Source organism: Cygnus atratus, chromosome 4, assembly GCF_013377495.2.
Source record: "Cygnus atratus isolate AKBS03 ecotype Queensland, Australia chromosome 4, CAtr_DNAZoo_HiC_assembly, whole genome shotgun sequence".
Lineage (NCBI taxonomy): Eukaryota > Metazoa > Chordata > Aves > Anseriformes > Anatidae > Cygnus > Cygnus atratus.
The window spans coordinates 7,690,724-7,707,449 of NC_066365.1; the positions used below are offsets into that span (position 1 = coordinate 7,690,724).

The 16,726-nt window shown below is 38.0% G+C and overlaps 1 protein-coding gene across 6 annotated transcripts in view; it reads right to left on the reverse strand.

Moving 5' to 3' along the window:
* The window catches only part of RAP1GDS1 (Rap1 GTPase-GDP dissociation stimulator 1), a 96,349-nt gene that overhangs the window by 8,355 nt on the left and 71,268 nt on the right, over positions 1-16,726 (reverse strand). For all 6 annotated transcript variants that reach the window (XM_035545805.1, XM_035545841.1, XM_035545822.2 and 3 more), the window contains 6 exons: positions 9,536-9,664; positions 6,981-7,106; positions 3,731-3,874; positions 3,325-3,456; positions 2,760-2,894; positions 1,074-1,199 (listed from right to left, as the gene is read on the reverse strand). In XM_035545805.1, coding sequence (XP_035401698.1) covers positions 1,074-1,199; positions 2,760-2,894; positions 3,325-3,456; positions 3,731-3,874; positions 6,981-7,106; positions 9,536-9,664 — 792 coding nt within the window. The remainder of the gene's footprint in view (positions 1-1,073; positions 1,200-2,759; positions 2,895-3,324; positions 3,457-3,730; positions 3,875-6,980; positions 7,107-9,535; positions 9,665-16,726) is intronic.

The following is a 16,726-nucleotide window of genomic DNA, read 5'->3' on the forward strand; positions in this document are numbered from 1 at the left end:
CACCAAGCCAAGGACTTTTCAGCTTCTCGCTCTGTCCTGCTAGCGAGCAGGCTGGGGGTGCAGCAGGAGCTGGGAGGGGACAGACCCAGGACAGCTGACCCAAACTGGCCAAAGGGGTATTCCATACCATCTGACGTCATGCTGAACAATATATAGGGGTGGCTAGCCGGGGTGGGGGGCAGCTGCTCGGGGATAGGCTGGGCATCGGTCAGCTGGTGGTGAGCAATTGCATTGTGCATCACTTGTTTCATACACATTATTATTAGTAGTACTATTATCATTATTATTATTTTCCTGTCTTAATAAACTGTCTTTATCTCAACTCACAGGCTTCACTTTCCCATTTCTCTCCCCCATCCCAGAGTAGGAGGGTGGAGGGTGAGTGAACGGCTGTGTGGTGTTTAGCTGCCAGCCGGGTTAAACCACAACAAGATGTTAAGTTGCATAAGTTTCCTCAATGAATTTCTATTTCACATCTAATAGCTATGCTAGAACTACACTGGATCTTTTGAAAAAAATCTGCTCTACTGGGTCAAAAATAAATACTTGGCTAATTATCTCATTAATAACTTTTTTTTTAGATGTCTAATTTCATAAATACAGTTCTTAGGTACAGAACAAGAGGCAGAACTGAAAGGTGCTTGCTCCTTTTGAAATTGCAGCTTATCAATTAGCAAGTGCATTAGTGTGCTCCAAGAAGCTAGGTACAGCTAGAAAATGCAGCAAGTGAACAGCAAAGCTGGAGTGGTAGCTTAAAACTCCCACGCCTCAACGCATACTCATAATGTGACAGTGTAGGAGAATTCTGAAGTACAAAAGTAAATAAGCATTTGACACCTATTCTGAGGGTCCCTAGTAGTCAATTTAGGAGTGCTGAAAAAAAGTCAACCCACATTTTCTCTCCCTTTGCATATGTATTAGGTTTATTCCAAGACTTCAGGCTTAAAATTAAAAAGAACAACAACAACAACAAAAAAACAATAAAAAACCCCTCTGCTTCTCTTCTCTTTTAGCAGTATGTCACAGACTGAACCAAAGAGAATTACTTAACGTAGAGAACAGCTTATTTTTACCTTGTGCATCTATTAACATTCTTAATGTTCCCAGCAGCTTGAATTGAACAGGGGGCATCTCCGATCTGAGAAATTTCAATACTGCTTCTGCAACGCCAGCTGATAGCATCTTAGCCTTATTTACAACTGCATGAATAAAGAACAGGAACGATCTCAAGAACATTTCTGGAAGGTGCAATTTATTTCCAAGACAGTCTTGATGCAATGTTTAAGACACAGTTTGAAAAATAGCTTGTGAACACAGACTTCAGGAACATGAGCGTGTGTTGACAATGCTGTGTTTTAGAAAAATGTTGGGGTTGCTAAGATGCAGGTATGAAATGCAGTGCTTTGTCCCAGCATGCATGCCTGATCTCCAGTGTTCACCCTGACCATGAACTGAAGGCTCGACTTCTCCACCTTGGCTAGGAAAGGAGTCCTCCATAAAATGAACCAAGCAGAAGCCAAGGCTAGAACTTACCTGTGCCCCAAAATATGGGGAAACATCTCTGATTCCCAACAACACTCTTGTGTTTCTCATAGAGAAAGAAACTAAAGCATCCAATTAGCAGAGCAACCTCATACCCAGTTCCAATACTTTACACAAAAGACACCGTGGCCTGACATGTCTGGAGTCCTGGTAAGGCCTCCCCAAACTGTCCTTCATCCCTTCCACTAGTCTAAGTTCTCCACTTCCATGGAGCTCTCCTCTCTGAAATCTATGTAAGGTACAAGCTTGGTCCAATATTGTACTTAGAAAAAAATACTTATTTCATATTCAAAGTAGTGTTTAACAAGCAGTTCATCATGGGGCCAATTACTCCTTGCTCATTTTTCTGTAACAATATCCATTAAATCTTGTTTAGGTCTCTGGCTGACATCCCTGAGCATAGGCTACAGGGAAGCTTTCCAACCGATAGAAGTTAACAGAACTACCCAAGGAGTATAAGCAAGTGGCGTACCACTAAAGCTGCATGGGTTTAGTATGTATGCACAATCATTTTTAGAAAATTACTCTGTCAAAACTGAAAATAGTAAAATAAGGTTAAATGGATAAAAGGCTTATTTTGTGGCCTTGTACTAGAAAGCATATATAATTATTATAGGCTTGTTTTATGTGCAGGTACTCTGTCTTTTACATTTGGGTAATCAAAACTCACACAAGTGGAGTTAATTAAAAATGACAAAATTAGCATTCAGTTCATTGCCTACAAACAGTAACCAATTGGAACAGGTTGGCTATTCCAACCGTTCAGCTCCAGCTCTAACTTCTGAACTGTCAAAGCTTTAGGAGTTACAGGGAGATGCAGTGTTTCAGTAATTTGGGCACTGCTGTCTGCTGGGGACCCTCAGCTGTGGAAGAGAACCCAAATGAAACAATGCAGTGCTCTGCACGGAAGGTTTTGAGAAATCCTATTTGAGGCCTCAGCTCCTTGCCTGCCACAAAGCTGCCCTTTCGTTGGTGGGGGATGATACCGTGGGTTCAAAGTGGCCAAAGGATGGCTGATGGGTCCGTGATTTATTGAAAACTGCTGGCTGCAACTGCTGTGCAAAACCTACAACAGCAATTACGTGCCTGAATGAAAAGCAGCAGGCTGACCTGCCTCCAGAAATGTCAGTCACTGCTCCCACCCTCAGCCCCTGGGGCTTACAGGGGGAGAGCAGAATTTCACATTCGTGCAATTAGCAATGCAAAGGGAGGCTTACCAGGAATAGCCAGGTTTCTGAGCGCACTCAGGGCTGCATGCTGCACAGTTACGTTTCCGTCCTCGACATGTCTGTCTAGCAGATCCATCAGCTTTTGAACTATGCCATTATCCACCATATGGATGCAGTTTCCGTCTGTGCAAGATGAGACAATTGTCACTTGTGAATGAAAGAATATTACTAAGATTTTTATTTGAGCTTTTTAAGAACAGAAGTGTCACTTCCCTGCTCCTTTCTAGATTTTATTGCTGGAGAATTTGACCACCATCCCCAATGGAAGTTGCAGTGCTCATAACAAATTTAGAACAGTGATATGAGAAACACTGAAGAAGGCAGAAATCTCCTATACATCTATTACAAATGTGAAAGGTTTATTTTAATTATTATTTTTTTTTTAAAGTAGGCTTAACACTTTCCAGGATTTTAAAGTATAAAACTACAAATGTTGCTGTATAGCTTCATACCAGCTTTAACACTGCACACACTTTTTCTGTGTATCTGTACAGATGTAGCATGACAGAAAGGCACAAATAAATACATGTAAGATACTATAGCATATTCTTACCATTTCTGGCAAAATTTGCAATAGCCAATGCTCCTGCAAGCTGTAGCTGATGGCTATTGGAAGGAATCCATGAAAGCACTCTTTGGAACACGCTGCCTTTTCCTCCTTCAAATAACTTTTGCATGGATTCATCTGGAATAAAAAGCCAAAGCTTTGTCAGCAAGCCAAAAAAATGTTAGGGAAAATTCTTCTCTTTATATGTGTCAAGTTCTGCTGGCTTCACTACAATTTATCCAGTCCTGCAATCAGATGAGAGACAAAATCTGACCTACTATATGTTAAATGGCAGGTCCTTTAGATTATTTAAAAAATTGTTTAATAAATAGTATAAACTTCAGCAGCCAAATGGCATACAGGTATCTGCTGTTGCTTTGCAGAAGGTAAACTGTACTTACACTGTACTTACCTCCAAGCAATAATAAAACCATAAGATCTGAGGCTGTTTTAAGCTCTGCAACATCATCCTCTTTGTCACTATCCACAGTCTTCTGGACAATCTCAAGTAAGCACTCCACCAAGCCTGCTTCAACCAGCTGCAGTTTAATGACATCTGAAGAACAGCACGGATAGGAGTCAACATTATGATTTTAAATACATCTATTGTACCTGCATGCAGAACAGCAAACAGATGTAACGATGCCAAGTGTTTCACTGACAGCTTGTCAGTGCAACTTATTTATTGTACATTCCCAGAGTCAACTTCCATCACTGCTCATCTACCAGGTGCTCCCCCAGCTCTGGACTGCCTTTAGACCACATCTACACACTGTGAAGCAGTGTGGAGCTGCTCTTCTGTTCTCAAAAATGAGCAAATTTATCTGCAGAAAACATCTGGCATTTCAGTCCTTACACAGCATGCTCATAAGGGCTGTGCTGTGTTTGGGATCTCCAAAGACTTTGGACTGTGCTGCAGAACAAACCTAACGTCTCACCTTCTATTTCGTCCACAGAAGAACTACTGACTTCCCAGAGACATGCACGTATAAAATACAAAACTTTTTGATGAAATTTCAGAGCAACTAATCACTTATTTCTTTCAGCTGAGCCAAGGTTTCTGGCCTTTGTTGAAAAGGCTACAGGAGGAGTACAGTAAGGCCAAATCCAACAGGCTGGGCTGGGAGAGAAATTTGTTGTGATCGAAGAAAACCTGAAAACTGGTACGGCAAACTCATTGCTTAGTCATTAGCAGTAAGGCTCAACAGAGAAGGTGATGAACATGTTGTTCAGGTGGTGAAATAGGATTTGTAACCAACATTTTCTCTGTCTCTACAACACAATTTTTAACGCTTTTTTTCCCCCTGCGACTGGAGCTGGGCATCTCCTCTTTTACATGCCTAATTTCCCTTTCTGTTAAGAGGGAATGGCAGGCTGTCCGATGCTGTGTCATGTCTTTTTGTTACATGAAAGTGATTCTGGTAGTTTTTTCATACTGATTTTAGACAAAAGAAGAAGCTGTGCAGAAACATCCAAACAAATGGATAGCGCATAGTTTTCTGCATGAGACGGTGTTTTAACAGTAAGGAGTTTAGCCCAAGTTAAAATGTTTTTAAAGGCCAAAGCTGTGGATGTATTTTTTTTTTCCACAAGCGACAATTGGGTGAGGAGGTGTCATACCTCCGGTGAAGGATGTGTCTGATTCTCTCCATTTACTGCTGTTGCTGGGCTTTTTGCCTGACTGAAATTGTTTCTCTCAAAGCAGCTGGCCTTCTCGTGAACTTTGTTAGGGAACACAAAATATTCAATTGGGATTTTTTTAAATAGGTACTTTTGCACTAAGGTCCTTAAAAAGTTGCAGAACTTCAGGTTGCTGTGATTTGAAAGATAAATTGCTGCACCAGGGTCCTTAAAAACAAAACAAACTAAAATACCTCCCCCACCAAACAAACAAGACAACTCCCCCAAATCCATTCTGTAAATTGTTCATTTAGATGTTTTTGCCTGCTGGCCTATTGCCAATGATCTACAGTGAAAAGCACCTAAACAATACCAGCACAGTGAACTCACTCCCATTTAAGCATGCCTTGAATTCACAGTGAGAGTTCAGCTGACTACCTCATAACGTGCCAGCAGCTGAGTTATGTTCAGCAGCAGTAAACCCATCAAGGTTTACCGTGACCGTAAAACGCAGAGAAAAATTAAGCATTTGAACTGAAATATGTGAAACTCACGAAATGTTGGACCCAATTCTGCATCAGTCTCCAAGGATGGTACAATTTTAGAGCTGCATGCTAGTTATTATATAATAAATGAATAGTTTTGGCAAAATGCACATTTTTAGAACTGAAGAAAGGAATCCTGTTTCACATATCATTTACAATAAAAGACAAAATAACTGCTGAAAACAGACATTACCACTTCTTTAAATTGAAGTCAAGATTTATCTTGATTTATACTATGTAAAACAGACAGACACTGAAAAGAGTAGGATGAGACTTAAATCTTCAGAATCTACAATTCTAAGAATTTATTCCATTTAAACAAGTTTTAATGCTGAGGTGATGAAAAAGTATAGAGCCATCAAATACTGTGCTGTCTTCATACTGAGCTGCTTCCCACTTCAGTCCAGAACTAGCTCCACAGGTTAACTCATTTTTTAGTTTCCCTTAAGGGCAGATGGTAGATTATACAAACTACCCAGAAGTCCTTCTGGAGGAACATCCTGCAGGGATGATCCTGCACACATCAGTGTCATTCACTGCTCAAACCAGACAATGAACCTAGGTCTCCTGGGGCTAATAGTAATATATTCCACCCAACACCCAAATTAAATTTAAATGATCTCTCAATGAAAAGTAAGCAGAGAGTGTCCTGCTCTTAGCTCTGCAATTAGCTTGCCCCTTGTAAAAATATTTCCATAGGAAATGAAACTGTTGGTGGTTCTGAGATCCCAGGAAATGATGTAGTGGCTGATTTATTGGTGCTGTAATGGACTATGAACGCTTCAGCCGATTGTGGTGCTCTTTCTGTTGTTTCTCAGGGATTACAGAACTACAACAGCCTCTTGCGAGCTTTAGGGGGAAAATGGAGTTCTCTTCATTTCACAGATAAATCTGCTGGCTACTTGAGAGAAATGACTACCAATAATAAGCTCCATCGAGTCTAAAATGTAACTTTTCAATCAGACTGTGCTCAAAACACAGGAGAAGAATATGGTGCTGAAGGAGAGCCAAACACTTACTAGTTCTACAAAATAGCGCTTCATAATTATTGTACATTAATTAATTACGTATTAATTAATTAATACGAAACAGAGGTGTGATAGTTAGTATGTATTTCCTAGCATCTATCATGAGAAAATTATACAAAAGCTCTTATGGGCATCTTTGATATTCAGAGCATTTTGCAGACAAATGTGAAATCCTCTAAAAAGCTGCTTTTAATATTCCCACTGCTGTTACAGGGAAATCAAACATAACAATCATACAGAGAGTGAATCAGAGGTGGAATCCGCATCAACAATTTGTAGGCCCCTGTCACGTGCTCAGACAATTGACATTCACTTCATCTGAAACCGTCATCACAAAGATCAACCATGCAAACTTCTGAACAAAGCAGCCAGTTACTCTGCCTTTAGTCCCTAAAAAAGACAATAATATCCATTCCTTTATGGCATTTTGGTATAAAAAATACTGTAAGATTAAAATTAAAATTCTCACCATTTTCTGCCAGGGGAGCCAGAACTTCAAAGATCATCTCTTTTTTATCATGCTCTATTTGTTTCTTGAACAGTTTCACAAGCTCTTCAGCAATGTTTGTGTAGGCAAACTGCTCTTTACTTGACTCTGTGAAGAAAAAAAAACAAACATCAAGTAAACAAAACAAATCAAAAGGTAGAACTATTTTCTCTCTGTTATGGTGTTTATTCAGTAAGATGATTAATAGTGCTCTTCACAGACAAGAGCAATAGACTCGTGCTTGTCACTAAATGAAAAGAAAAATATCTAATGCTTCTAAACAAACGTACTGACTTAATCATAATTAAGACTGTTTAAAAAATATCTATATATATGATCAAGGCTGTTGGGGCTGTTTCTGCCCCAGAGAATGTAAAGGTAGCTATAGAAACAGTAACGTTATGGAAATATATATGAAGTCTTTGATTACCCTCAGCTTAACAGGAAGAATCACAGATTATATACTGCATTTTTCATGGGAGAGATGAAGAGTCATACTGAAAGCTTTAATTTTATATGGTTTTGCAATGGTGACTTTTCCTTTGAAATCTGTATATGGCTGTTTTATACTGCGCAGATCACATAAGGCAGCTTTGCAGACAGGCTAGCTTGCTACAAGGAGGTTAGCCAGCAGATAATGGTTCTTCACACATTGTAGATTCAACAAAAGCATCTCCTCCTCCATTGCCTGCATCTTATTCTTCTTCACTGGCAGTTTTACAGGGGATGCAGATGGTAGAACTGGTGTTCTGCATTCTCCAGTTACCACCTCCTGAGGACCATCTGTAGTTAAAAAAAACCTTCCAGCACCTTTGCTACTGCTCTAATGGATCATTAGGAATTATTTTAAATGTAGGATTGACCAAGGACTGGGGATAAGCAGGAACTGCAGACTGACCTAGCCCCTTTTCCATACATCCCATTGTTGTTTTCTCTCTATATGTAAGATTGTGTAGCATATTCTAAGTGGATTTTTGACCTTTCCAGTATTTATAAAAGCACAACTACTACTCTCTATTGGGTTTTTGCCCTGCTTTGACACAGAATAAGAGTTTCATTTAATGTTTCTCAAGGGATCTGTGGATTGCAGTTGTCTTTTCTAAGTGATGAAAGATGACAACCTAACAATAAAACTCCCTGAAGTTACAAGGCAAAAATAAAATATTACAGTTACAATGCGATTGACTAAGCTTTTGCTTAAGGGAGATTAAAGTATTACAAGCTAAATTAATTTTGTGCCAATCTTATAGAACAAGCATTATTTTGCACCACCCAGGAACAGGAAAGGAAGTGGCTGCCGTTGAGCTTCTTTCTCATGGCTCTTTTTGCTCAGCTGGACAGTGCTGGCTCTTCCCAAACAGGGAAAGGAAATGGCATTCTCAGCAAAGATATCATTTATTATATTTAATATCCGTATGGATTTAGTTGTGTTTTAGCAGCACTAGAGCTTCCAATAAATGAGTTGTATTACACTTTCTCCTGTGCAGACAGGATACACAGTGCCTATCTTGAAGATCTCTGATCTACTCATTTCTTTAGTGCTATTATGATGAGTCTTTCTGTTGTTGTTTTATTATGCAAACTTGCCTCCTGTAAATAAAGGTATTATGTGTGTGATCAGACTAGAGTAGATGAGGACATAATATTCCCTCTGGCCTTGAAAACTATGAACATACGTCACTTTAAATAATTTCAGGCCTCTAAATAGTACTAACTCAAAGATACATTTTTCACATTTTGAATTGCTGAATGTCCTTTGAAATTCAGGATGATGATCCTAACTGCTATATTATTACGCTCTGGAGTAAATAAATAAATAAAAAATAAGAAGACTAGAATTCTACAAAATAGGTTAGCAAAAGAACACCACCAATGTAAAACACAAATGATAAAACGCAGGACCTAATAACCTGCTGGTTTACACTTAGTTTTCATTTACCAATGAAAATCAATGCAATTGCAAAGGCTCTGGATCAAAACATGATCACAAACTTCAATTTAAATGAAGTTGTAAGTGAACTTTTTAAAAATACCATCTCTAGCTTGGTACTGTTCATGATTTATATATGCAAGTATTTAGCCTACTACATGTTAAAACTCAACACCTAAAAGAATATTGTACAGGCAGATTTACAAACTGTGCCTGTCTCAGTTTCATTCAGTGATTTCCATGAGCCCAATTTAATCCTGATACAATGTTGTGGAGCTGCACCAGGATACATTATTTATATTATTAATAAATAATTCACTGTAAGTAGGAAATACTGCTCAGGAAATACTGTTGGTGATTTAAAATGTGCCTAGTTGCATTGAAGAACATTAACATAAAACATAAGGTGTACTAAGTACCCAAATAAATTTAAGTTACTGAAGGAAAGAGACAACTATGGGTTTTAGAGATAAGCAGAAATTGCTCGCTTTAAATTTTGAATGTACCAGAAGGAATGGAAGAAGCATCAGTGCAAGACTTTTGTTATTCTTAATATTTAACTTTAAGAAAATTGGATGTAAATTTGAGATTAATATTGTGGACTTACCAAGTTCTGCTAAATTGCCAAAAGCAACAAGGCACATCTCTGTCAGAGCTGCATTTTGGCAATGAATACCCAACAATTTCACTAACGTAGGAATAACACCCATATTGATAAGCTGTGACTGCAGGGTATCTACATAAAAAGAAAGTATAACAATGAGTTAGTATTTCTGTTTGTAGTATTATTCTTTAAATCAAAAAAGCATTTTTCACACAAAGCAACTTATAGCCTAAGCAGCATTAAAATGGCTGTCTCCTCTACACTAGGATCTGGTCCAGACATGGGATATGGACTCAGAATTCCCCCTTCCCCTGGCAACGGGACACCTTCCCAGAATTATTCCCTCCTGCTCTGGTGGTTAGGTATTGTGAATTATGCAGCTACTGGTCCTTTTGTGGTTCCTAATATATGTTGGGTTTGATTCTTAGCTGACTGAGACTGACTGAAATCAAACAAAACTACATCAGTGAAAAACTTATTTATCTGAGAGCATGGTTCTATATACCGTTATCTCTTAAAGATCAAAACTGGAAAATTAAAAGTAGAATGAATATAAACTGGTACTGAAATAAACATGAAAAGTTTTATAAACACAGGAAGTCACAATGTAGATTATGAGGAGCTTGAGAAAAAAGAAAGTTTAATAAAGACAAAAAAATGGAAGATTTAAGAAAAGTCCTTAGAAGCCATTCTGATAATTTCTTGCATAGGATGAAAGTTTATAGTATTTACAAGTAAGAAAGTTATTGCTCCTAGATGTCTGCAAATAGAAAGGTGCTTTGATAGTTAGGCAGAAACATGATTGTTTTAAAGGATTATTTATAACCATATTTTCTCTTACACATTTTACCTATAACATAGCAAAGAAGAAAAACATTGTTTCACAGTTGAATAGAATGAAGCAGACATGAACACACCAGATGTTAAGTAATTTTCCTAAGCATCTTTCTTCCTTTATTTCTAAACACTTTAACTACATTTAAATGTTATAGACTCAAAAGATAAGGATCCAAAGCCCAGTGAATTCAACAGAATTCTATTACTTCGTTTAGCTTTGGATCAAGCCCTACAGGGAGAATTATTATTATTATTTAAGGAATTCATTCTGAGCAGCTGAAATCAGTTGGAGTTTTTACATCTGTGGAATCAGAGCCATAGAAATTGCAATTTTTATAGGGAGATAAAAACATCTTGCAACTGAAGTCTAGAGGATTTAGTATTATCTGATGCTCTCAGAAACCTCTTTGCCTTCAAGATTCTGCCAAGTGCATTTGAAATTTTCATGTAATTAAAATTATGAAAAGATTTTGGAATGTTTAGTTCATTTATATTTAGTAAAAATACTTTTTGAATAATCATCAATTTGATGCATTAAATAAGTAAATGTTGCAGTTATTACAAGTTATCGGGGATGAACAGGAATCCTTATGGCTTGATGTCTTCAATAAAACTGTATTACTTACCAGTAACTGAATTTTCCTTTTTTTGGGGGGGGGGTGGGAGGGTGGGCTGGGGGTATTACCTCTTCCACAGATTCATGGTCTTTAGAGAGATTTATGAGAACACCACCTCAGACATCAAAGAGCTGTTGAAGTTGTCAAATTTCAGGTAAGTACAAATTGCACTAGCGCATGCATTGAATGCCATTTTACCTCCAGCAGACGTGTGAGTCACTACAATGCCCTCCTACTTCGTTCCAAACTGAAAAATCTAAGTCTTAATAGAGAAACTTGGGGGGGTGGGGGTGGGGAGCTGGAATGGTTCTTTGGAGAAAATGATTGTGTAGGAGAACTCAAGTTACTGGTAAATAATCTGTTTTTCTCCTTGATTTGTGATTGTCCCCTGCAGACGCTTAAAAATGCTGAAGGAAAATTGGTAGTCATGGAGAGTAGGAGAACAAAGACACAAACCACAAATGCCATAGAAAATTACGTGGAAAGAAGTTGCTTTGTTACTAGACTATGCCTTTAGTCACTCTAAAATCACTTCATCCAACTCTAATGGACAAAGAGAGAATCTCTTTGAGTAATCTCTATGGGCTTCACTTGGCAAAGCATTCTGACACCAGAAACACAAACTCTGTACTTTGAGCAGTGCTTTTTTCTGCTGTCTTTCTCTTAACACAATAGATACAAAAAGTCTGGAGGAAAAGATGAGTGGAAAAAGGGAAAACATATCCAACCCTGAAAGAAAAAAGGAATCTTAAGAGCTAAATGGAAGGATATATTGTTCAAGAGTGCATTGCTTTAAGGGACTCTAGAAATCCCTAATAGGAAAAAAGGAAGAAGAAAATATACCACGAAAGAATAATTGTACTGGTTTAAAAGTCAGGTGTTGCATCTGACTCCATACCAGAGTTATTTCCCTGGTGTAGGACTGCACCTGAGCACAGGAATGGCCTACAGTGTAGGAACGGGATATCAAGAATTGCCAGTAAGGGAAAATTCAGGCACTACCAATACCTTAGGTGTGGTAAGCAGGAGATATTTTCTCCTCTGACAAAGATAGGACAACCCTGCAAGTTACAAAGTTGCACAGGAGGCAAAACCTTCAAAAATGTAAGGCCGCCAGCAGCTATTTGCCATAATTAAGCCTGGGCTTCCCATACAAATTCTGAATTTGTATTTTATATCTGTCATTATCACCAATAGAAGGCTCTTTCTCTGTTAAATGCAAGAGCAAATTCTATTAAGGGTAAACTTGCAAAACTGTGTTTTCCTGATGAAATATTTTCTTTCATATTGCTTAATGGAAAAAAAAAAAAGCAAAGTAATGCTGGGGGGAAATTGTAGACATCTTTACCAAAAAGATTCTTTCATCTGAATTTTGCCCCTATGTGATGCCCTGAGGTAAATGAGTGTAGCATGAAGTTTGAGGAGAAAAGCAATAGGGTTCTCACCGGTATGGAGACCTGCAGCACTTTTTAGTTTGGAGAAACTAAAAACATTGGAATGGTTCAGCCTGCAGAACAGAGACCAGCAGCAACTCTCAGGCTCTCCTGTGAAAGAGCACGGACTGGGTAACCTGGAATAACCGTGTAACGTCAACCCTTCACTGCATGAAGTGTTAGGGCCCTATTAGAGCAGGAGACAGCCTCAGGGGAAATATGAATCCATCCTACAAGAAGTTGCCTGATGCAGGGCTAAACTAAACCACCAGGCCCGGCAACATCGTGTCTCAGGATGAAACAACATTTCTATCAGCTTCCTAAGCAGAACTTGGTGCATACTGAATAGGAAGCATGAAAGACCGAATGCCTCTTCTGAATTTCTGACTTAAAGCTAGAAAAGAAACTCTCTCAAATTTTACGCCGCTATCAAATGTTGCGCTAGTTAGACGCCTTCGTGTTCTCTCGGGGCAGAAAAGCACTGATAGTGATGCTGCACAGATGCATATACAGGTAGATAAAAGGCAATCAATACATGCGCCAGCACAAATAATTACCTACCTAAAACTTGAATTTCAATGGCTCCATGTCCTTCGGTGACACACATGGAAACTCCAAAGAGTAAGATCTGAGGAGAATATCCCAAATTGAGAACTTTATTGGGGGCATTTGAATTCAAAATGCTGATTTAGGCTACTGTTTGATTTTGGACAGAATTTCAGAAAACAGCTAGTCATTTTGTGTTTTATCAGTAACAGTGATTATATCACTAATGTTTTCTACAAATTGGTGACATAAATTCATACCCTAAAAAAAAAAAACACAACTGCTTGTGACCCCCACATCTATGTTAAATTAAATCATGATATAACATACCTCACTATCATTAAAAAAAAACAAACATACTTCTTATCTGCTTTTACATGCTTTAGATTACTTTGCATTTAAGTATATTTAGGACTTGAAAGCATGCTAAACATTTTTAGCTGTGATGTAAATGAAACAAAAAACACGGCAAGCATGAAAATTAGCAAAGGTAAGTCTTAGAAGGAAACGTTGAAATATTGCTATTAGACCGTGATCGTGGTACCATAAATCTCCCTTTCAGTCCTTGTGTATTTACGTAGCTTCTGTAGATGGTAAACAATGCAAGACAGTCCCCAACATTCATTCCATTCACTAAGAGTTTTGTGAGAATAAGAAAAGCTTGGCAGTTGTATGATTTAATATCGTAATTTTACATTTTACAAAGGCACTGAATGAAAAAGACAACTTTGACAGACTAAAGTTTAATATGAAATGAGATGAGAAAGTAATCTATAAACAGACTTTTTCTTTATATATCCATATGTAAATATATACATGTACTTTCACACATGCATACTGTATCCAGTTGACTTCTGATCTACAATTTGACTACCTAAGAATCCAATTGACCTAGTTCTTCTATCCATTTAAAAATGCTTTTGTGATTTGTTTTGTAAGTCTCAAGAGACAATTAGCTGCCTTATACACCGATCCCATTAACTTGTAAATAGTCTTAGGTCACACGATTATGAGATCTGCAGAATAACTACTCACGTCACTAGCTCTTTTACATGACTATTTGCATGTGATTATTAGTTTTATTAGTTATTAGTTTTTCACTCTTTATCCAAGCCTGCTTTGCCTCTTGCTCTTAAGCAGATTTGTAGCTATATAGAGACTGTATGTACCAATATGTCCTCAGAATAGAAGTATAACACACTGATCACATCAAAGGGTGCCAAAACAGCTGTTTTAAAGCACAGTTGCTCTGTTCCCTAAAGAAAGTTTGCATGGCTTGACAAAGAAAGAATTGCTACAGGCTTTTGTCAAGACTTGCTTCTTTACAGAAATTATGCCATGAGCAAAAACATTCACAAACACACTTGTCTCATTCCTAGCCATACCTGCAACTTTGCATTTTATGAACTAATAATGGAAAGCAGGGATGAGCTATTTGAGTCTGACTGAAAACAGGTATTAAAATACGATTAAGACAGACAGGGTCAAGATAATCCTAGGCTGAAGACAAAGGGATGCATCCCATAAAAAGTCCCTCTGATTTCTAGCAATGCAATTAAAAATCAACACTTTTTTTTTTTAAAGCTTAAAAGAACAGGAAGAGATGCCAAAGCCAAGTTTGTTCTGTTAACATTGTAGCACCTAATGAAATGATAAGATACCAAGGAAGCAAACGAAGGATCGAGAGACAGCAGGCAAAAATAATTCCAGAACACGAGCAGATGGCACAAGAACCTTACGAAGGAAATCTCAGTTTTAAAGCTTAGACAACAACGTTATGAATGGAGTTAAAATTGCAAGCTGAGCATCCAGAACTAGTACAAGATACAAGAACGCTAATTTGCTCTGGTTAGGAAAAGAAAATATTACTTGTAGCTGCGCTTTAGTTGCCATTTTGGTCAAATTCATGTGCGGTAAATGCCCTATGCTAATTCAAAAACACGTAGCACTCTAGAATGAGTCTCCAGTGTTAAAAAAAAAAAAAAAAAAAAGAAGGTAGTTTATAGCTATTAAAAATAAAGTAGTCACTACTGGAAAAAGAGGGCAATTAGTAGACTGAGAATAGTGAGCTGTTTAGAATCAAATAAACAATTTATATGCTCTTTGCTCATAAAATGCTAAGAATTAGAAAATATTAGGGTGTTCACAGATAATTAAACACAACTAAACCAAATACACCGTAATCATCCTTATGGGGATAGCTAGTGCAACTTGAAAGAGTGTGAGTCATTAAAAGCAGTAAAAGAATCTTCAAAGTCCCCACCTGCAACTTTGTTTAGCATGCTAAGCAGGGAAAGATTAGAGAAACAATAAAACAGAAGGTAGAAGTGCTATTTCAAAGACTGAAACACTTCCTTCTCATGCTTCCAGTATTCTTTTTTATTTTTGCCCAATTTGTTTCCATAACTACAGGCAAAACAATCTGGGGCTCTAGGATGCAATCTCATACTTTTCATCTCTCACTAAAACCAATACAGTGTTTATCTTCTTCGTAGGTAACATGGGATTGAGTTTTTGCACGTAAATCCTGAAAACAGTATTTGTTAATCTGTGCACACAATTCACTGTCAGGGCAATTTGAGTTTGCTTCTTTAACAGGTCAGTAAAGAACTGGAATTACCTAGCATATGATCCACCTGACGCGCTGCAATATGTGGAAGTAAGCGCTTTTCTTGGGCTTACATTTGACACAGACTGTTGTACTGAACATACAATATGGTTTGTAGGGAGTATTTTCAGAGCAGTTCACAACTGTGCTACAGCTGTACCTATGGCTCTTAAAACAAATCTGGCAAGACAGGCCAACTACCTGTCTCACCACGCACATGTTCCTGAGTCTTCTTATTAAAGCTCTTTTTTTTTTTTTTTAATTCAGAGTTTAATTCAGTTGTTGCCACAGCTGGTGGGCAGACTCACCGGCCACAGTGGAACTACAGGACCAGAGAATACACAGCATACCCATGGGTGCTGGGTGCCTACAGAAAGGTCCTTTACAGAGACCACCAAGTACATGGACTGAAAGTGAGGATTTGGAAAGTCCCCAGCATTCCTCCCTGATGTGGTGGTGGGACAGGGCAGTGGTCTGCAGCCAGAATCAGGAACTGGGAGTGTTTCTCACTTCTGACACCGCTTCAGTAGATCCTGCGAGCATTGCATCAGTTTGTTAGTTCGTGTGAGATGAAAAGATGTCATTTAGCAGAGTAGAGAGCAGCTAGTGAATCCTCCTATTTGACACTGAACTATACAACTGCTTTATTGATTGCATCAGAATAAGCTTACTAGATGGGATAAGTCATTTACTCAATGTTCTTAACAGTTAAACTGTTATCTTGGAGATTTATCTTTAGTTTACCTAGGGAAGATTTGCTAGGAGCTTGGTCACTGAAGCAAAACTGATGCAGTATCTCTACACAGCACTTTGGGACTGGTCTGTCTTGAGCTATCAAATATACTGGATGCTTATTAGTCTTAATGCAGAGGATTGTGGCAGCTTATAGGTGAAAAAATCTATTTGCTCAAAAAAATTTAACAAATAAAGAAAATATGGAGTTAACTATAAAATTCAGAAAAACGTGACACACAGACATCAAGCAAAAAAGTTCCTGAAAACTATGAGATAAAGGAGCTAGAAAGTTGTTATTTGGTGAAGAAGGCAGAAGTACTGTAAACAAGTATTCTTGGATAGTACTAGGAAAAGAGGAGAGAAAAAGAACGCAAGAGAAAGAAATGAGACATATACAGCAGTGATATTTGGAGGCAGA